Source organism: Chionomys nivalis, chromosome 2, assembly GCF_950005125.1.
Source record: "Chionomys nivalis chromosome 2, mChiNiv1.1, whole genome shotgun sequence".
NCBI lineage: Eukaryota > Metazoa > Chordata > Mammalia > Rodentia > Cricetidae > Chionomys > Chionomys nivalis.
In genome coordinates this window covers 69,715,465-69,737,808 of record NC_080087.1, presented here as the reverse complement: position 1 = coordinate 69,737,808, position 22,344 = coordinate 69,715,465, and the positions used below count along the sequence as shown (strand labels likewise).

At 38.3% G+C, this 22,344-nt stretch overlaps 1 protein-coding gene across 1 annotated transcript in view; it reads right to left on the bottom strand.

The window, feature by feature from the left end:
- Positions 1–582: 582 nt before the first annotated feature.
- The window catches only part of LOC130868132 (killer cell immunoglobulin-like receptor 3DL1), a 42,986-nt gene continuing 21,224 nt past the window's right edge, over positions 583–22,344 (bottom strand). The window contains exons 3-9 of the mRNA XM_057760383.1: positions 9,697–9,978; positions 8,045–8,350; positions 5,845–6,151; positions 5,038–5,075; positions 1,604–1,729; positions 828–874; positions 583–726 (exon numbers count right to left, since the gene is read on the bottom strand). Of these exons, the coding sequence (XP_057616366.1) occupies positions 583–726; positions 828–874; positions 1,604–1,729; positions 5,038–5,075; positions 5,845–6,151; positions 8,045–8,350; positions 9,697–9,978 (1,250 nt within the window). The remainder of the gene's footprint in view (positions 727–827; positions 875–1,603; positions 1,730–5,037; positions 5,076–5,844; positions 6,152–8,044; positions 8,351–9,696; positions 9,979–22,344) is intronic.

Sequence of the window (22,344 nt, the reverse complement as noted above, 5' to 3'; positions counted from 1 at the left end):
GGCCTTAGTAAATTGGGAGTGTGGGGATCACCAGGAGAGGATAGAAGGGGAGAAACAAAAAGCAAAGGGAGGAGAGAAAATGTATAGCTCAATAAAACCAATAAAAAAGAAAGGAAAGAAAAAATACCTATAGAAATTTGTCATGAGATCCAGTTTGTTGTATAACATTATTAAGCATTAGAAATACATACTAAAAAAGAGTGAGTTTCTTCTTGATATGGAATTGTGAAGTACTCATCTTGATTACATCTTCAAGTAGATCTAGAATTTACAGCTAGTCATGTTGTAAAGTTCTGCCAGAGTGAAATGAAACAGAGACTCATGGACAAAGTACTAAAGTTTGATTTATTTGGAGTGAGTAATGAGGGTCATAATATTTGTAAATAATGGAAAGCTACTTTCCAAACTATATTAGAATCGTGAAGGATGGTTCCAAAGTTAAGGACTTCTGTCTTCAGGTTCCAGATGTTATTTCATTGTATATATTAGCCTTTGCTGGAGAAAGGTCTGTGGTCTCCATAGAAGATTTGTTGAGACAGTTCTGTGAGAAGTCATGGGGTGAAGAAGATCTTTCATCTCAGATTAACATTTCCTGACTTCCATGTACACACTGGGATCTGTGGAAAATTCTTTGGGAATCTGGGAAATGGAAGTGGTCAATTTTTGTTTGAAGATGTGATCCAAGTCTAAGTACGTCACCTCCTGAACTTCTTGTCTTTCAATGTCCTAGAAAGAAGTAAACTTAAAGTGATGCTGTATGCACATGATTTGCAGACAATGAAGAAATATTAAAACACATGGAAGAGAACAGACTCAGGAGGACCCACCTGCCTGTTCAGTGTTGGTCTCACTTCAGATTCTTGGTCCACAGTGGCTGCATTTTTAGGGGAAAGATGTAATCAAACACACATAGTAAAGTTTTTCTGCAGTATAATTTCAAATCAAAGTGCTAGTGAGAGATATGGTAAAACCCAAGGTTGTTCACCTGCCACAAATTAAAATCAAAACATCTGTACTCTATATTTGTAGTTCCATCCCACAATACTGTACCCTAGTAAATTTTTCTTCAGTATAGTCTCTCACTCTCCCTTACTTTCTCCATCTCTCCTTTCTCTTTTTCTTTCTTATAATATCTTCTCCTAGATATTAGAGCATATTTTGAATATGAAGATGCAAAAATGCATGGATGAATTAGTTATCTGAGAGCTAAGGGAAAGAGCAAGACTTTCTTTCCTGTTTAGAAAACCCTGCCTCAATTTACCTGCATTGGCCCAAGTATCCATTATTTTTTTCTTTTTTCCTTTCCTTTTCTTTCTTTCTTTCTTTCTTTCTTTCTTTCTTTCTTTCTTTCTTTCTTTCTTTCTTTCTTTTTTTTTTTTTTTTGATTTTCGAGACAGGGTTTCTCCGTAGTTTTTTGGTTCCTGTCCTGGTACTAGCTCTTGTAGACCAGGCTGGCCTCGAACTCACAGAGGTCTGCCTGCATCTGCCTCCCGAGTGCTGGGATTAAAGGCGTGCGCCACCACCGCCCGGCCCAAGTATCCTTTTGTAAATAAAACCACACCTGTATTTCTCTGGTCTTGCTTTCTCACTCTACACAGATGACATTCACTGGCTTGTTCCTGAGACTTACTGTTTTTAACGAAGTAATAAGAATAAAGGAGGATGATGAGGAAGACAAGGATCATGGTCGCTGACAGCCCCACCAGTATATGCTTATTCCTGTGGTTATCTGGAGGAAGATATGAATCCAATAAGAGGTAAATCTTAGGATCACCATTTTGATAGATTTAATAATATTTATTTGTTGACATAAGTTTCTGTCCTGCCTGGTCCTGCTGCTGTTCAAGCCCAAAGAAATATATGAAAGTTGGGCTAAATGTATGTAAAGTGATGCTGGTGGCTGGACACCCCGGGAAAGGAGCACAGACACCCTCCAATCCCCTAAAATCTCTGGCCATTCAGCGGGGCTTCTCCCTGGCTACTGCCTTTCTCCTGCTTCAGGGCTGAGGGTCTGGGGACAAAGTAGTGAGTGCAACTGCTGCAGGAATTTCTTTGTTCCACTGAGACTGCACCTAGCAAGCCCTCCCTTTTGTCTGAGAGGTCCTTGGCCAGCAAGAAGCCTTGCTCCTGTACAAGGAGATCCATCTGAAGGGGTAAGTGTATGCCCACCTGGCCAGCCAGATGCCCTGGGAACGGAGGACAGGCCCCCTCCAATTCCCTAAACTTTCTGGCCATTCAGTGGAGTGTCTCCCCAGCTACTGGATTTCCCTAGTTACCCTATCCCATCTTGCCCCCAAGCACTCCTTTCCATCTGTGGGGTCCTTAGATCCACCACCACAGCCTGTTTCAGGGTGGAGGGGATCTGAGAGCCAACTGCAGTGCTGAGGGGACCTAAGAGACGGCAGACCAAGAAAAACCCCCAAGTACACAGTTAGCCACAGCAAAGATTGTACCAAGACACCAAGACTCTCCTGACTGCATTTGAAGGAAGAGATGGGAAGGCGCCAATGCAAGAATTCCTCCACCAACCCGAAAAGCAATATGATTACACCAGAATCCAGCGAACATGCAAATGGATGGAAACAGCAAACACTATCCTGAGTGAAATAACCCAGACCCAAAAAGATGAATATGGTATGTACTCACTCATTAGTGGACTCTAGCCATAAACAAAGGACATTAAGCCTATAGTTCACAAGCCTAGAGAAGTCAAATAACAAGGTGAACCCAAAGAAAAACATATATAGATCCTCCTGGAAATTGGAAGCAAACAAGATCGCCGGAAAAAAGTTGGGAGTATGGGGTTGGGGGTAGGGGTAGGGGTTTGTTTGGGGGAAAGGGGGTTGAGAAAGAAGAAGGGAAAAATGGGAAGAGCTTTGGGGATTGAGAGGGTGGAGGTAGAGGAAGGGCTGATATAGGAGCAAGGAAGAAGATATCTCCATTAAGGGAGCCATTTTAGGGATGGCAAGAGAATTGGCTCTAGTGGGGATCCCAGGTGTCCATGGGGATGTCCCCAGCTAGGTCCTTGGGCAACAGAGGAGCAGGACCTGAACTGGCGCCTGATGATTATCTCAAATATCACCATAGAATCTTCATCAGGTGATAGATGGAGACAGAGACAGAGACCCTCATCAGAGCAATGGACTGAGCTCCCAAGGTCCAGTTAAAAAGCAGAAGGAGGGAGAAGATGAGTAAGGAAGTTAGGACCATAAGGGGTTGGTCCACCCACTGAGACAGTGTGCCTGTTCTAATGGGAGCTCTCCAAATACAGCTGGACGGGGACTGAATGAGCATGCGACCAAACTGGACTCTCTCGACAATGGGGGCAGACTGAGAAGCCATTGATAATGGCACTGGGACCTGTTTCTACTGCATGTACTGGCTTTTTGGGACCCTAGTCTATTTAGATGCATAGCTTCCTAGGCTTGGATGGAGGAGGGCCTTGGACTTCCCACAGGCAGGGTACCTTGCCTTCTCTTAAGGAGGGAGCAGGAGGGAAAAGGTTTAGTGGGGGAGTGAGAGTTAAATGGGAGGATTGGAAAAAGTGTAAATTTCTGAATGGAAAAATAAAAAAATAAAGAAATGCACGAAAGTCTACATTAAGTATAAACCAGTTGGCCTATTATTTCAGGCTTCTTATTAATTAATTCTTACATCTTAAATTGTCCATTATTCTTGTCTGTGTTAGCCACATGGCTTGGTACCTTCATCAGTGAGGCATTCTCATCTTATTTCCTCTGTGTCTGGCTGATGACTGCAGACTGACTCCTTCAGACTGTCTCCTCCCTCTTCCTAGAATTCTCCTGTTCTTATTGCCCCACCTCTACTTCCTGCCTGACTGCCCCACCTATACTTAATGCCTGGCTACTGGTCAACCAGTGTTTTATTAAAAGTAATACAAGTGACAGGATAAAAGATGATTGTTCCACAACATTTTTGATTGGAGGATAGTTAATATGATATTTTTAGGGCAAGAGTCTTGATAGAGAATCTACTAATAATATACATCTCAATGGAAATAGTATTAAACTGACTCTTAATGAGTTATTATTAGAACCATATTTTAATGCATTTTTCAACTCTCAGCAGTTGAGTCTATATTTGTGATAGATGGTGATCAATAGAGATACCCACAACTGGGTAAAGTTGAAAATAAGAGATCATAGAATTGTTGGCCTTATATGAGACATCAACATCTTATATCCTTCTCCAAATATTCACCATCATTGTGAAAGAGATGGAAGAAGAGATTGCAAAAGAGGCTCTATATGACTATAAGGAAACTGTCTTCTGTACACTGCAGGGCAGTTGAATATATAAACTTTCTAAGAGGTCATGGTAGCAAGCCCAAGAGTGTTGCAAGTTCAAGCCAGACAAATTCCCAGCGTGGAAAGACAAGGTAATCTTGATGTCCTACCCCTGGTCAAGGGGCTGTAGGCAACTGATAACTGCTGGGAAGAGGAGTGTCAGTTTTAGGAGAGTTGTTGCTAGTAAGATGACCATGCTCCTTAAGAAGTCTACACCTCCATGAACATATATGCATTATGCATGTGGCAGAGACCTGAAGGACACCAGGTAGAGGTCATGTGTTTACTATCTTAATCTGAGATTGATAGTAGTGTTCAGTTAATCTGTTTAGCAACTTCTACATCTATAACACTCTTGAACCAAACAACGAATTCTCTCTCAGGAGAAAAGTAAAGTCAAGTCTATTCCATCATAGGCAACATCTTTATAAAATCATTCTTTCTTCTCATGTACTTCCTTTCTCATTTTCTCCAGGAGGAGCTGAAATAGAATGAGCAGTTTGTCATCCCTGGAAGGGAGTAAAATCTGCTCTCCTTTTCACTTGTAGGAGATCTCAGATACAGTTTTTACTCTACTCCCCCAAACTTCTGATATTGCAGAGTATAAGAATCACAGAGAGGAGATGATGATGCTAAGACTACTGAGCTGTGAGAGATCTGAGTCAAAACATAAACCCAAGAGTTTTTGGTCCCTACGTTTCCATGGTAGAGAAGAGGAAAAATTACTCACTAGTTTTGGAGTCTGGTTCAATGCATGAAGTACAGTTTCTTGATGAGTTTACTAGGGAAGGGGAGAGGAGAGAGAGAGAGAGAGAGAGAGAGAGAGAGAGAGAGAGAGTTCATCAAAGACTTTGTGCCTTCCCTGTTTCAAAAGACCTTTGGATTTGGATAGTAAGTAGCACCCACTCCTAATATTCCACTCCTCTTAGTGCTGAGTCTTTAGTGTTATATGATGCCATTAGGTGGTTTGCTTTGAAGTTTTGTTTTCAAATTGTGATGAGTCAATGGGAATACCATGGAGATATCTATGTGAGGCAGAGATCAGGACTGCTCCATCTGTGACCTACCCAAACTGATTGAAAGCTTATCCCTAATGAGTCTGTCCTGACCTCTTTCTAATTCTCCCTGGAGACCTATACATTCCAGTGTGGTTGACCAATCAGGATAAGGATTGTTGAGGAAATGCCTTGTCTATTATTTTGTGATATGATATTAATTCTCAAAATAAATAAAAAAGTTTTAAAATTAAATATAATTGTATCTTTTACCCTATCCCTGTCGTCTCTCCAGCTCCACTCAGGTAGCCTTCCTTCAAGTTTTTCTACACAATTCCTTATCGTGATAGCCTCTTTGTTTTTGATTAATATTGTTAAATGTGTATGTATATATATATATATTTATATATATGTACACACACACACACATATATATATATAGATTATGTATATGTGTATTTACTGAGTCTCTCCATCATCAGTAGGATGGTTCTCAGAAATGGTTTTAGAGTTTCATTAGTCAAAAGACATGATGAATATACAAGACCTTTTTACCTGTGACGGAAATGTACAGTGGGTCACTTGGGGATGACCATACATGGGAAGAGTTCCTGAAAAAGCCATAGCACCTATAGGTCCCAGACTGGATCATAGTAACAAGTAGGAAGTTGGCCTGGAATGTCCCACTGTGGCTCTGCTCTGCAGGCAGCCCATGTCCCTGAGGCACCCCTTCCCTGAACAGATGGAACATGTCAAACTGATGGTCAGAGGTGCAGGACAAGGTCATGTTCTCTCCTGACATCACCACAGGTCCCCTCATGGCTGACAGAGAAGGTTTCTTGTACAAACCTGGAAGAAAGGAGGAAGAGACAGTTAGAGGGGCAGTTCTTTACCAGTGTTCAATCACTCCTTAGAGTTCTGTCTCCCTGCTTCCAATTCTGTGATCACTCTCTCTCAAGCCCAACATTCATGTGTTCTTTTTTCTACCTCCCCAATTCTTTCTATCTTCCTCTTTTCTTCTATATTATCTTACTGATGCTTTGACTTAACTTCAATCCTATTATCATACATTTGCCTGTTTCATTTTTGACAATTTCAACCTCTATATGCATAGGTTCACACGATCTTTCTTTTTATATTTGTTTTATAAACATATATTTAACTTAAGAAGCAATTGGCTTCATTATTGAACATTCAAATATGTACTGTATTTTATATTTGTTTTCATTAAAAAAATGAAATTAGAATATAATTACATTATTTCATGGCCTCTCTTCCTTTTAGTGTAGTTACATATATCTATATGTTTAATCATAATCACATTTATGCTATCATTCTCTCTTGTCCCCCAACCTTCCTTGATTCCATTCCTTTGTTATTTTTTATACTTTCAGTTTTTCCAAATATTCTGTTAAACAAAGAGTTTAATTAAATGTACTTGTTATTTTGTTAGCATATAAATCAATGTACTTCATAAAGACATCCTCACATAGTATATATATTTTTTTCATTTTCTACCCAGTTCCTTCCCTTATACCTTTGCTTGTTCTTCTCTGTATTTTGACTTCATTGGCATATGTATTCTTCCTCTTTACACATCCCTCTTTGTTAATCTCCTTCCCATTCTCATGGTTATTTCCCAATTTCATGACCTACAACTTTCTCATCCTTTGAATATTAAAAATGTAGAATCTGACCTCATTCTGAGTAATTAATTTTTTTCTTGTCTCTTTTTCAATATGTGTTAATGAATCACTTTTCCAAATGCAGGATATTCTATTAATGTGGTGTTTGTTTTCCTTAAACAGGGGACATGATGATCTTCTCTCACTTAATATTTGTGTGTATACTGATCAAGTGTAATCTCTTATTGGTCTCCCTGTCTCTGCTTTAAAATATCCAATATTCGCCATTATTTCTCCATCTCTACTTTCAAATTTTCTACTCAAGCTTAAGAGTTTTGCAGGTTTTCTCCTCCCACAAATGCCATGCTTACATTTCCCTCAGCCCTTTCTATCTTTGCATCTTTCTCTCAGTCTCCCTGTCTTACTTACTATTTGTTTGCATTTCCATGTCTCTGCATTATTTGTTTCTGTGTATCACAGGGGAAACTGTTATAGATTTTTCACCTATCCTTAAATGTCTGAATAATTTGGGACATAGACTGACAACAGTTTGAAATTGCAGAGAACAAACAGCAATTGGTGGTCTGCTCAATTACCCATGGTTATGCTATTTTTTGAAGAATAGTCAGTCAAACATAGAAATTGAAGAACTGTCAAACTAGGTAAAATTTTATGTGTGCCATCTTTATCTGGACCTCATATTAATTAAAAACTGGCCCATTCAGCACACAAACTCATATCAGAAAAATGACATGTTTATGTCTCTGACAGATGAATTGAAGAGGTAGGAAGTAAACAAAATTCTGAACTGTTGATGTCATTGAATATTAGTAGAAGGATGCCATTGTCTCTGATTATATCAATTTCACTGAGTCACCCCTTTCTCTTTACTTCTAATTATGACTCAGTTGACATCTGTGTATCTGCGCTTCATATTATAACCAATGGTGTATCTTGTGTGTCAGTTTTCATTGTCTGTATTAGTGATATATTTACCAAGGATACCTTTTTCTAAGTTTCTCACCTTCATTTTCCCCACCATCTCCCAGGACTTCAAGTCTATAGAATAATGATTCTATATCACAGAGAAGATGAGGACCAGATAGCACCCTCTTACCTGTGATCATTATGTCAACAGGGTCACTGGATTCAGACCACTCATATGGTGTTTGGTTATAAGAACCATAGCATGTGTAAACACCAGCATGGTCAGGTGTCACAGGACCTATTGAGAAGCTGGCATGGGACCCCCCATGATGAGATTCTGCAGGAAGGTGGAAAGAGCTATTGATCATTTGCTTTCTATGTGAAGTCAAAATGAAAGTGTCAAACATAATCTCTGAAAGACACTCCAGGGTCATCTTCTCTCCTGATTTTACCAGGGGAGTTGATAGGACCAATAGGAAAGGCTTCATGTAGATTCCTGTAGAAATAGAGAGATTGTGAGTAAGAACCTGACCCTAATCTATATATCCCAGAAAATCTATGATTCTCTACCTTAACTTGTTCTTCCTGTCAGTGTCCTAGTATCCTTGTCTGTGTTTATGTCAACTTTGGACTCAAACGTTTTCATCTTTCTCTGATCATTTCTGACTTCTGTGGCTCTGGTAGCAGTACAGTATTTTCTCACTGACTTGTTGGGAGAAAGTGTCTCCTGATCCAGTCTATTGGAGTCACTATTGCCCTTTTCTAAATTCAGGGAAGACAGAAAACATGGCAAGCTTTAGGCTGGGTTCTTTTATGAGTCCCTTTAATGATACTTTTGAATGACTATAATCATTGGCAAGGGAAGATAATTAGTAGTGAAGGTAGGTATTATGAAATCTCTTCTGGCCTTATCTATGGTTCAAAATTCTGTAAGGCTATTGAAATATGGCATCATGAATATTATTTCCTACAATAAATGAATGTATTGCTTTCCTGACTTAGTGACCACTATACTTCTCTGCCCAGTTCTTGAATTGGCCTTGACATTGACTCCGGTCTTAGTTTCCAATTGCTATCATAACAATTCATCACAAATATGATTCTTTTTTTTTTTTTTTGGAGACAGGGTTTCTCTGTGGCTTTGGATCCTGTCCTGGAACTCGCTCGGTAGACCAGGCTGGTCTCGAACTCACAGAGATCCGCCAGCCTCTGCCTCCCAAGTGCTGGGATTAAAGGCGTGCGCCACCATCGCCCGGCCCACAAATATGATTCTTAAAAAAGAACACAAGTGTTGTGAAGATCAGAACTCTGAAACAAGCCCAAATAGCATAAATAAGTGATTTGCAGGGATATGTTACTGCTGAAATCACTAGGTAAGTATTCATTACTTTGTGCCTTCCAGTTTCTAGAGGCCTCATGCTTTTCTTGGCACTTGGACCCTTCCTCCACTGTAAGAGTTAGCATTAGGATGTCTCCCTTATGTCTGGTTCTGTTTATAACAGTATTTTTCCTCATTTAGTTTTATGGTCCCTTGTGTTTCTACAGAGCCTGGATAATTCAGGCTATTTTCCTATCCTGATGTCAAACTGTTAATACCTGAATTCCATCTTCAAGTCCAAATTATCCCTGACTTCACACTCCTTAACACTATCTTAACATTCATGACGTCTCAGGGAGAAGAAAATACATGTCCTTGGGTTTATGTTTTGCTCACCAAGGTATCCAACTGCCTGTGTTGAATATTACTTTGTGATGCTAAAACTCTGCCTAAAATTAATCCTGAAAATTCTATTGTGTGGAGATTTGAGGAAATGAAATGACAATCCAAACGTGATCTCTGACCTGAAATTATGATCTCCAGAGGGTCACTGTGTGATGAGAGTTCACTAGGACATTGACAATTATAATCATAGCATCTGTAGGTTCCTGCATATGCTCTTGTCACTGGGCCCAGGAGAAGGCTCTTTTGGAATATTTTGTCATGGATCTGAGGTTTAGGTTCTCCATGTTCTTTGTACAGCCTGAATGTGTTATACTTATTAGAGTCACAACGAATTTCCACATGCTGTCCATTAGGAACTACAGGGCTTGGCCAGGCAGACAGTGAAGGTTTGTCATGACTTCCTGCAGGAAGATGCACAGAGTAAAAAAATTAATGATTCCCCTTCATTCCTGACATCTGAGTCTCCAATTATCACTTCTTCAGGGTTCTTTATACAACAAGTTTCTCTGAATTGCAGCATCCCTGTTTCAGAGTTAGAAGCTGAAATACTCAGGGGATCCAGCAGGTGAACAAACAGCATACGTACTGGAGAGTTGAAACTTGCAAAGTTCAAAAGTGAACCTTTCTATTTCTATGGAAACAGTAAGCTACTGGTCCTGCTGAATTTTAAGAGGTGGTATCTAACAACAGTTAATCCGCCTGCAAGTAATGCAGAGAGCTCCGGGGTTTTGGTTTTCCTTATAATCACCCATATTGAGATGTGCTTTCAATAATGCTTTTGAGTCCTCCCCTACTTTTGCAAATAAGTTCTCAATCATAGTGCTATTATTAATATCAGTAAACTCACAAATTCACCTATTTGAACTTCTTTGCATCATTGTTTGTTCTGTTCTGTGTTGTCTTTATGAGCTGAACAAATTTTCCTGTGTTATATATTCCCAAGGGAAGTTGTAAACACAGTAGTGTCATTTTCATGTAATGGGTGTCCCCTATCTACAACATCCATAATGTATAACATTCTATGATAAGATACATTAACTGAGAATTCTTAGTAAGTATTAAATAATGAAGTAAATTTGGTTATAAAAATGTAATCTAAAAAGAAACTACATCAGTTGACAAGTGGTAAAGATTAGTTGGTGAGACGACAGATGTGAACTGTGGTCAGTAAGAAAGCAGAAAAGGCATGCTCTTGATTCAACTTCACTGTTTCTAGAAATCTAAAAAGTAGGGGAGGACTCAAAAGCATTATTGAAAGCACATCTCACTACAGGTGATTATCATGAATAAAATTAAATTGTAAGCATACCAGACCTAAGAAATGAGGGTGAGTTAGCCCATAGACCAAATAAATAAAGAAAAATCTACAACAAAATAGGAGGAATGAGCCCCTCTAACTACACTGTCCCTTATGTATTGTTGTACATACATTCATTTACAGAGGTCATAATCATTCATTTTCTACACTAAGAGTGATAGGGATAGGTTAGAGGCAGACATATAGTTTCCACACTATTTCAAGGTGTCTTGCATATGAAACTTCAAGAGTATAGCCTTCTCTGATACTTGGGTCACTTAATGATAAAAAGGATTTCAACTTATGATTGTCAGCCCATGAATCTTGGTTGTTTTTCTCTATTTAATGGTGGATGTTCACGAGGAAAGAAACAAATAGCAAAACACTTCAGTGAAGAGTATATAGACTCCAGTCAGTATAGATATCTTGCAACACTCCTCAGTAGAGGTGATCATGGATGCCAATGAGAGACTGGCCCTGATTGTGAAGTATGTCCAGTGATCTTACTGATCCAGAAACCCAGGTAGTAACAACATATGATCTTAAAACAGAAGAAGTAAGCTAGTTAAACAAGTAAAATTGACATCAAGGTCATCCTGTTCAGGATTGCAACTAGTTTTCCCAACTTCATTCTCAAGTTAGACTAAAGAGTAAAAAAAAAAGTTGATAGAATGTTTCAATAGTATACTTGATACAATAGGAGAATGAGTGAGGCTAGATCAGGCATTATATAGTCTTATACGTAAATACAGAACCTGAATGAAAAACAATGAAGAATTACAAGATTTCTTTTTGATATCATTCAATACCAAATTATCAGTCATAAAAATTCAAGAAAGAATAAAAGATTATAGAAGCTTTCTTGGGTGTGTAAGGGAGGAGATAGAACTAGAATGAGTTTAGACGGGGGATAAATGTAATTAAAACACTTTGTATAAAATTATAAAAGAATCATTAACATATTAAGAGAAAGACAGAAATAACAGAACTAATTAAAAAACAGAAACAACATAGAGAAGCAATGATATCACACTGTTGAAAAGAAGTAAAATGATCAGGTCCAAAAAGGTCCAACCACACAAGAAATTGAATTGAAATAATCGGAATCACAGAACATATTTTATCATAAGAGATCCTGATATCAGAATGAAAAGAGAGGTAAAAACCAAATGAGGGGCTTCTAGTACAGTTACTGTCAGACTTCAGAGCAAATCTCTACAGGTCCTAAGAAACAAGGATGATGCATTCAATGGGGTGAGTGGAAAAAAACCCTGCCTATAGATATCAACAGCACTGACCTTCGGAAATAGAGTTAATGAATTTCTCAGAAAAATTGTAGCAGAGTTCAATCACCATAAGCACAGGAAATGCTGTGAAGTTACTCAAACAGAAAGAAAAGGCTGCTAATGAGTTACGTGGAAACATTTTCATGTAGAGAATGTAGAGTAGTTCACTAATAGCAAGCCAAAATAAGAGGTATCAATACTGTGCTGGTGATATACAAATTTTATCATTTGTATATACGTTTGAAGACAAAAACAGTAACTTCAATAGTTTGTCAAGTTACAAACATACATAGTCATAAATTATAGCATCAAAATTTCAAAATATGTGGAGGTAGTTAGGTTAGAGTGTTGCAAAGTAGATTTTAAAACAATTGATTAATCTCCATGTTTTTTGAACCATACCTTTAATCATAGTTCTTGGGTGGCAGAGGCAGGCCAATATCTGATTTCATGGTCAGTCTGGTCTACAAAGTGGCTTCTAAGATAGTTAGAGCTACACAGAGAAATCCTGTCTTGAAAAGATGAAAAAATGCTTATCTGAACAACGTTGATGCCTTTCTCATCCAGGGGCATTGTCTGGGACAATCTCAGACAGATCTGAGAGGCTGGATTCTGGAGTCATAACTACACAGTTCAGAAGATTCACCAAGGAGTCATTCACAGAAGCCACAAGACAACACACTGTAATTCTGATCTTCTGCTCTAATAAAACCTATTTATTAGGATGGGTAGTAACTCAAGATTTTAACAATGGACTCACCTGCTTGTGCCAACATCCTCAGGACTAGGAAGGTGCCTGAAAAGAAAAACTCATGATGGATGATCTATCATTTCAACAGCCTAGCCATCTGACTTTCCTATCCCCATTGGACCTTCATACACTAGAATTAGAGACTTCTTTGTTAAGATGAACTCTGTTAACCAATATCCACCATGGAAGCCAGTGTTTCTGCTGTGGTCAGTTCCAGTCTCCTAGGCTAATATTTCCACCCTGGCATCCCACCCCTTGTATTGCCAGTAGAACTCACCAATCCACACAATGCTTTTGAGCACAGAGAGCATGGTGCTTCTTTAGGTCACAAGAGGCAGAGCCGGAATAAAACATACAGGATGTCATGAGAGTTTTGAATTATCTATCTAACCACAGCACGGAAGGCTAACCAACATAGCACATCCGCTTTCACCCCATGTTTATGAATTTTCTTCCAGACATGTTTTCTCTGTAGCCTTGGCTAGTCAGGAATGCACTTTGTAGAGCAGGCTGATTTTCAATTCAAAGATCTACTGGAGAGTGCCCCACAAGTGCTTGGATGAAAGGGGTGGTCTTCATAGGAGGGTTCACAAACATGCCCCGTTTTACCATAGTCTCAAAAGAACACAGCTTTTCGGAAATTGTTTATTTATAAGTTGTTCAGCCACAGAATCTGCCATGATTACAATTGAGTTGCATCCTGGACCCAACACCTTTTTATTCAAATAGTCAACTATTTGATTATTGTACTAAATGTTTGCAAGTTGTTGCTTTTTTAAATATGAGGTGCAATGCCTCCTTTGTTGTTCTTTGCAAAATTTCCAATGAATATTAGTCATGTTATAACATCAATCCTAATGTGTCTTTCAAAATGATGATGCTGGTAATAATCCCATATTGGATTATAATTATTCAATATTTCACATGATTAATTGTCTAGTTTATAGAATAATAAAATACCACTTCTTTTTAAAAATCAAAGAAATTAAGAAGTATATTTTTGCGTTAACTGAAAGTTCTTTTAAGATGTAGCATTAATATTTTTTAAAAATTTATTTTAAATTGTATGTAAGAATGTGCATGTGAGGGCTGGTGACTTGTTAGGCCAGAAAAAGGCCCTGATGAGATACTTTGGAGCTAGAGTCAAAGGCAATTCTGAGCCTTCTAGTGTAGGCATTGGGAACTGACGTTGTGTTGTAATGAGAGTGGTGGGCTGCATCCCTGCCACCCAGCTAGTTTCTACCCAAAATAACCGCACCAAATTGTATTAGTTAAATTACTTCCTGGCCCATTATTTCTAGCCTCTTATCAGCTAATTCTCACATCTTGATTCAACCCATTTCCAATAATCTGTATGTCACCACAGGGTTATGGCTTACCGGGAAAGATTACGCATGTCTGACCTGGTGGCTGGCTCCCTGGTGGCTCTCTAACTGTGCTTTCTTCCTCCCAGATTTCTGTTCTGTCTTCCCCGCCTACCTGAGTTTGCCCTATCAACTAGGCCAAGGCAGTCTCTTTATTTCACCAACGAAAGTAACACATAGACAGAAGACCCTCCTACACCAAATTTGGGTCCTCTGCATGTTCAGAACACACTCTTCACCTTGAGCAATCTCTCCAGCCCTACACCCTTACAATTCTTTACCACAAATCACAAATATATATTTATTGTGTTGTACTGTTTCACTTTATTTTTGAATAGTTGACATAGAAGTTTCTGAAAATGCTTAATATATTCAATTTGACAAGTTGTTTTGCCTTTTTTCTGATATTTTTATTTTGCAAGACTCATTCCTGAATCAATAGCATTTGTTTTTTATTTCTGTAAGACAGTAAATAAATGAAAATGAACTTGGATAATAAGCTTAAATATCCTTTTGGGGTATTTCTAGAATAGTATGTCTGAGGCCAAAAAGCTGTAAGACATGGCAAAGAAGTAGATTGTAGCATACATTTAGAGTATATTATCGGCTATATTTCATCACAGAGCTAGACATGTCTATGCATTACTCTGTATTTCTAAAGGTACAGTTTTATTAATATATTTTATATAAATTATAATTATACAATTTCTCCTTCTCTTTCTCTTCTCAATGTCTCCTATAACCTCTTTTGATCTTTGAGATTCATCTTATATTTAATTACACTTATATAACTACACATGCACACAAAGACACATACACTTATATTTATATTCCTTAATATGTAAATTGCTTTACAGAAGCCTCTCCATTTCAGGTTGTCCCATTTAATGTGATTAGTCTGTATAATATTATTTTTATGTGTACATATTATTTATATGTGACTACATTTAGAAGATATGCAATCTCATAGTAAATTCTCTATTCCTTCAGTTCTTACAATCTTTCTTCCATGCATTGCATGATGTACCCTGAGCCTTAGATGAAGAAGTTCTGTTACAGAATGATCAGCTAAGAATGAACACCAAACAATCACCTGTTATCTGTATTTTTGTTGCTTTCTGGTTTTTAATGGTTTTTGTCTGAGGCTATAAGACGTTTGATGAAGTATAAGAACTATATCTGTGAGTCCAAGGATAAGTATTTAGATTGCAGTTTATGAATTTTGCTTATTTAACAAGTTGTAGTTGTATATTTCTTCAAGATTAAAATGACACTAGTCCTGGATAGTTGGTTGGTTTTCCAGAACATGACACTTTTTCCTCATATTTGTGAGGAAAATTAGACAGCTATTTCTACCAATAAGGTATATGTTGCCCTACTAGACCCTTCTGGTTACTGTGCCATACTGTCATGAAGACACCAAACATGGCTTTAACCCTTCACTCTTAGAAATGCTAAAGCATCAGCAATAGCTTCCTAGTAATGCTTCTTGAAGGTTAATGGTCCAATACATCGACATGACTAGCTTTAAAAATAATTTCTTGTGTATTGGAGATATGGCTCAGTGATTAAAAGACCTGCCATATAAGTCAGGTAGCATGAGATCTATCCCAGGAAACAACTAACAGAGGTAGAACAAGTACTGACTCCTTATACTGGTCCACAGACCTCTACATGTGTTGTAGAAAGCACCCCACCTTTACCCAACCAACCCCTACTTCGATTACCCCCAATCAGTAATAAATAAATAAACAAATGATAATACTTTAATAACTCTATTGTTGCTTCAAGATGTCAAGGGAAGTTGAGTGAACATCCTTGTGACAATAACATTTACATTTTTAGTTTTATTTTTTTTACTGAAAATAATTTTTTCTCATATAATATATATTGATTGTGGTGTTCCTTTACTCTGCTCCTCCAAGTTCTTCCATACCTCCCTCTCACAAGGATCCACTCCCTTTTTGTATCTTCTTAGCTAACAAACAGGCTACTAAGTGATAATGATAAAATATGACAAAATAATATATAGTAAGAGAAAAAGCTAGCATATCAGATTTGGACAAGACAAAGAAACAGGAGGAAAACAGCCTAAGAAAAGCCACAAGAATCAGAGACCCACTCATTTGGACTCTCAGGAATCCCACTGAAAATCCTAACTTGGAAGCTATATCATACATGCAGAGGAAACTTGCAGGCCATGTGAAGGCTTCTCTCCAGTCTCTGAGTACATATGAGATTTGATCATGTGGAATAAGAGCAGTGGTCCACAGGATCTTTTGCGATCAAATGACCTTTTCACTTGGGTTACATATCAGATATCCAGCATATCATATATTTAAATTACAATTCATAACAGAATCATATTATAGTTAAAGTTGCAACAAAAATTATTTTTTGTTTTGTGGTCACTACAGCATGAGGAACATGTAGCATCATTAGGAAGGTTGAAAATCACTGATTCACAGTGTCTTCCTAACTTGGTGTCCTCCATCCTCTCTGGCTCTTACCTCTTTCTGCTTCCTCTTCATCTGGGTTCACTGAGCTCTAAAGGAAGTGGTTTGATGGAGGCATCTATTTAGAACTTGGGTGTTCAGGTTCTTATCTGAGTATAGAAGAAAGTCATCAGGAGTTATTATTGCGACTTTTACTTTAAAAAACTGTAGTATTTCTTATAACCTAGGTACCTAGTCTATCTGTCCTCTGGTTCATGCTCACCTGAGCAGTGCTGGACATGTGATCCATCCTATGTAATTAATTGACCTTAAGTGAAACCACACATTGATTGATTACTTTCACAACCTTGTGTCATCAAAGCTCTAGCATAGCTTGTAGGCATGACACCAATGCATAAGTGTTTAAGACTGGGTTGGTGTTTATATAGGGAGTGTGAAAGGTACATTTGTGTGCCTGAGATGCTAGCACATAGGAGCTCTGTGTGGGCTCCAGATCTGCTCCTCCATCTTCAATGAGTTGTGTTTTCTTTAGCATTAGGGCTTTGCTATTTTGTGAAGCGCAACCTTGGTTGGTCTTGGTAACATCTAAGCTTTATGGATTCCCAGAGGACCCCTTTGGCCAACATCTAAATTAGATGTAACCCATTACAAGTGCTGGAACTTTCTTTTGAAAGCAAGAGTTAGAACTCTATCTTCTCCATTTTTAGACAATTTCATGTAAATTGCTTTCATTTTTGTAAGTATTTTAGTAATTTTAGTGCTGTAACAAGTTTTAATACCCCTGAAATGGTCCACAATTTTAGCTGTCTCTCTCCAGATTCCATCCCTTATTCTACATTTCATCCTCTGCTCCACTTGATAGCACTATTATAGACCCCCATTTATCCATAAATATCTAGTCTATCTTCCTTTACCAACAAGATGTGTCTGTACCCTTAGTCACTTAGACTATAATTATCCTCTGAATCTATGGATTTTATTTTGGTTATCTCTGACTTAACAGCCAATATCAACACATAAGCAAATGTATACTGTAGTTTCTTTCTGTATCTGGGTTATTTCACACTGAATGAGTATTTTCTAGTTTCATTCAATTGCTTGTGACTTCTATGATACACCCTATTTTTAATGATTAATAATAGTTCATTGTGTAAATGTATCATATTTTCATTATCAGTTATTCTGTTGAGGAACATTTATGTTGTTTTCTAATGAAAACTATGACGAATAAAGCAGAAATGAACAAATCTGAGCCAGGATCTCTTTGGTAGGATGAATTGTCCTTGGGAATATCCTTAAGGGTAATATAACTGTATCTTGATGTATATTGATTCACATTTTCAAGAAGAACTAACTGTGATTTCTGCATGGGCTATACAGGTTTGCACTGTGACCAGCAACAGTTGAGTGTTTTCTTGGATTTATTCTTCACCAGCATGAGCTGATACCTGTTTCTTAATCTTAGCCATTCTGACAGTTGTAAGATGGGATCTTGAAGTAATTTTGATTTGGACAGTTCCTTAAGTGATTTTCAGCTCTTTGGGATATCTCTTCTTGAGAATTTTCAATTTCTATCTGTGCCTCATCTCAAAATAGGGTTATTTATTTATTTATTTATATTTATTTATTTATGCTAGCAAGTTTTTTGGATTCTTTATATATTTTTCTTATGAGTCCTCTATTGGAAATGTCATTTTCCTTTCTCAAGAAAGCTGTCTCGTCCGAATGATGGTATCCTTTGTCCTGCTGAAGGTTCTCAGTCTCATGGGTTCCTACTTATTGACTGTTGTTCTTAGGCATGTATTATTGGTGTTCTAATCATAAAGTTATTTCCTGTACCAGTGTGTCCGAATATTTTTCCCAGTTCTTCCTCTGTCTGGTTCAGTGTATCTGTTCTTATATTGAGGTCTTCAACCCATTTGAAATTGAGTTTTGTGCAAGGTCATAAGATGAATCTATTTGCATTCTTCTATATTCAGTTATCTTGTTTGAAAAGAACCACTTGTTGAAGATGATGCCTTTTCCCCAGTGTGTGTTCCTTGCTTCTTTAGCAAAAATCAAATGTACACAGTTGCCTGGACTTATATATGAATCTGCAAGTTGATTCCATCAATGAACATGTCTGTCTTTGTACCAGTAACACTCTGTGCTTGTTACTATAGCTCTGTAGTGCAACTTGATAGCAGGAATATTTAGACCGCCAGCAGTTCTTCATTGTTCAGCATTGTTTAAGCTATTCTGCTATTGCGTGTAGGTGTGTGTGTGTGTGTGTGTGTGTTCACATTTGAAGCTGAAAATTGTCCTCTTAAACTCTGAGTAACTGTATTAGAATTTTGCTGGGGGTGGTATTGAGTCTATAGATTACTCAGTTGGCAGAATGTCCATTTTCCTATGTTTATGCTATTGATCCTCAATTGTGAGAGTTCTCTTTATCTTTTGATATTTCTTGAACTTATTTCTCCAATGACTTGGTTTCTGTCACACAAGACAGTAACTTGTTTCATTAGAGATACTAAATGATAATTTAAATTTTTTTGTGTCTATTGTAAAAGATGTTTTCCTCATTTTATTCTCAATTTGTCATTTGTATATAACAAGGATACTGACTTTTGTGATTTAATTTTTTTCTTTTCTTTTTTCCTTTTTTTCTTCCACCTCCTCCCCTCCTACCATTTTCCCTCCTCTCCCTATTCCCCCTCCCCCTCCCTTTCCAGTCCAAAGAGCAGTCAGGGTTCACTGCCCTGTGGGAAGTCCAAGGTCTTCCCTCCTCCATCCAGGTCTAGAAAGTTGAGCATCCAAACAGACTAGGCTCCCACAAAGCCAGTACATGCAGTAGAATCAAAACCCAGTTCCATTGTCCTTGGCTTCTCAGTCAGCCCTCCTTGTAAGCCACGTTCAGAGAGTCTGGTTTGATCACATGCTCCATCAGTCGCAGTCCAGCTGGCCTTGGTGAGTTCCTATTAGATCACCCCTCCCAGTCCTGACTTCCTTGCTCATGTTCTTCCTCCTTCTTCTCCTCATTTGGACCTTGGGAGCTCAGTCCAGTGCTCCAATGTGGGTCTCTGTCTCTGTCTCCATCCATCACCAGATAAAGGTTCTATGGTGATCTGCAAGATATTCATCAGTGTGGCTACAGGATATGACCAGTTCAGGCGCCCTCTCCTCAGCTGCTCAAGGAACAAGCTGGGGACATCTCCTTGGACACCTGGGAACCCCTCTAGAGTCCAGTCTCTTTCCAACCCTAAAATGTCTCCCTTAATTAAGATATATACTTCCCTGCTCCCATATCCACTCTTCCTCCACCCCTACTGTCCCATTCCTTCAAGCTCTCCCCATCCCCCCCTTCTAACTTCTCTCTCCCTATCGCCCCTTACCCCTACCCCACTCCCACCTCAAGCTCTCAATTTTTGCCTGGTAATCTTGTTTACTTCCAATATCCAGGAGGATAACCACATGTTTTTCTTTGGGTTCAACTTCCTATTTAACTTCTCCAGGATCATGAATTATTGGCTCAATGTTTTTTATTTATGCCTAGAATGCACTTATGAGTGAGTACATACCATATTCATCTTTTTGGGTCTGGGTTACCTCACTAAGGATAGTGTTTTCTATTTCCATCCATTTGCATGCAAAATTCCATTTACTTTGCTGACAGTGTTTATTAGTTGCAGAAGCTTCCATGTAGACTTTTCAGATCACTTATGTATACTACCACATAATCTGCTAATACAGATGCTTGAGCATCTTCCTTTTCAGTTTGTATCTCCTTGCTCTCCTCAGCTGTCTTTTACTCTAGGTAAGAATTTAAGCACTATATTGGACAGATATGGAGAGAATAGACAAGTTTGTGTTTTCCCTGATTTTACTGAAATTGTGTGCATTTTTCTGCATTAGGGTTGATGTTGACTATGTGTTTCCTATAGATTGCCTTCATTATGTGAAGTTATGATCCTTGTATCCATGACACATTTTTTTCTTTTTATTCTTTTTTAATTAAAATTTCCACCTGCTCCCCGTTTCCCATTTCCCTCCCCTCCTCCCAAATAATGCCCCCCCCACTCCCCTCCCCCATCCCCACTCCTCTTCTCCTCCCCCCACACCATTCGCCCTCCCTCTCGATACTGAAGAGCAGTCCAAATTCCCTGCCCTGCGGGAAGACTAAGGTCTTCTATATAGGTCCAGGAAGGTGAGCGTCCAAACATGCTAAGCTCCCACAAAGCCAGTTCATGTATTAGGATCGAAACCTAGTGCCATTGTCCTTGGCTTCTCATCAGCCTTCATTGTCCGCCATGCTCAGAGAGTCCAGTTTCAACCCATGCTTATTCAGTCCCAGACCAGCTGGCCTTGGTGGGTCCATGACACATTTTTTAAAAAGTTAGCACAGTCTTGAGAGTCCATGTTCATTTTTCAGGCCCTCAGTCTCGAGAAGCCAACAGTCACCATGAAACCCAGACATTTATATAATAGAGGTAACCAAGCCCAAAACATTGAAATTGTGTTACTGCTACCTATGCATAATGCTAAGGATATTAGTCTATCATCGACTCTCCTAAATTCAACTAGTCTTTCTGTAAAGCATGGTTCTAGTTTTTGTGGTGGCCCTCTCTTCCTTTGTAGCCCACTTACATGTTTGTAATCTTTGAGAAAAGGATGTTGGTATCCTGTGTGGCTCTTCTGCAGGTATAGTTTCAGTTAGCTTCATCTGCATGTGAGTTCACAACATCAAATATTTGTTATTGAGTAGATTGACCAACAGGATGTGTGAGGTTTGAGTTCCTGGCCACGTATTTCTGTATTTGTTACTTCAAAAGCAAAAGAAACACTTTCTTTGTGAAATACTTAGTTCTCAATTACTCTTGGATAGTCTCTTATAAGAGAGTAGAATTCTTCTTTTTATATTTCTGACTTTTAGGAATGGTTTTCTCAAGGAATTTATAGTGGTAATCAAATTCCTGCATCTCTTTTCACTTTAAATTTCTTTTTATTTTTTTCTTGCAGGGTTGATTATGCAGCCCAGTGTATACCAGAATTCACTCCTGAAGAATAGACTGGCCTCAAATATGAGTTCATTCTTCTCAATCTTGCCCAGCCCTGGGTCCACATGTGTGTATCATACCACTTCTATTTAACCATTTTCCTTTGTAATTTTAAGCTATAAAAGGTTTATTTGAATTAAGTTCCATCATTATGGGTAAGTATCAGAGACAGTCGCTTAACTCAGATAACTGGTCATATTTTATCCATTGTTAATAATCAGAACTCAAAGAACACATGCTTACTCTTAGCTTTTTTATTTCACTTTAATTTGAAGAACTTTCCTGATTAGGAAATGGTGTCACTCCCTAAATAGTGAACAAGTCCTCTCACAACATCTAAAAGAAACCAGGAAAATATGGCCCAGACATGCCCATAGGCCGACTCTGTGATTTAGAGAAACTCTCAAACTTTGTCTTGCAGTGAGTATAGATTGTGGCAAGTGTACATTTTAATTAAAACCACACTAGCAGAAATACCAAGATAACACTGCCATTTACTATTGCCTAAAATTTTTAGAAAAAGGTCTCACCACTTTATCTTGCTACTAACTCCTCTTGAGAAAATACCTGAGGGATT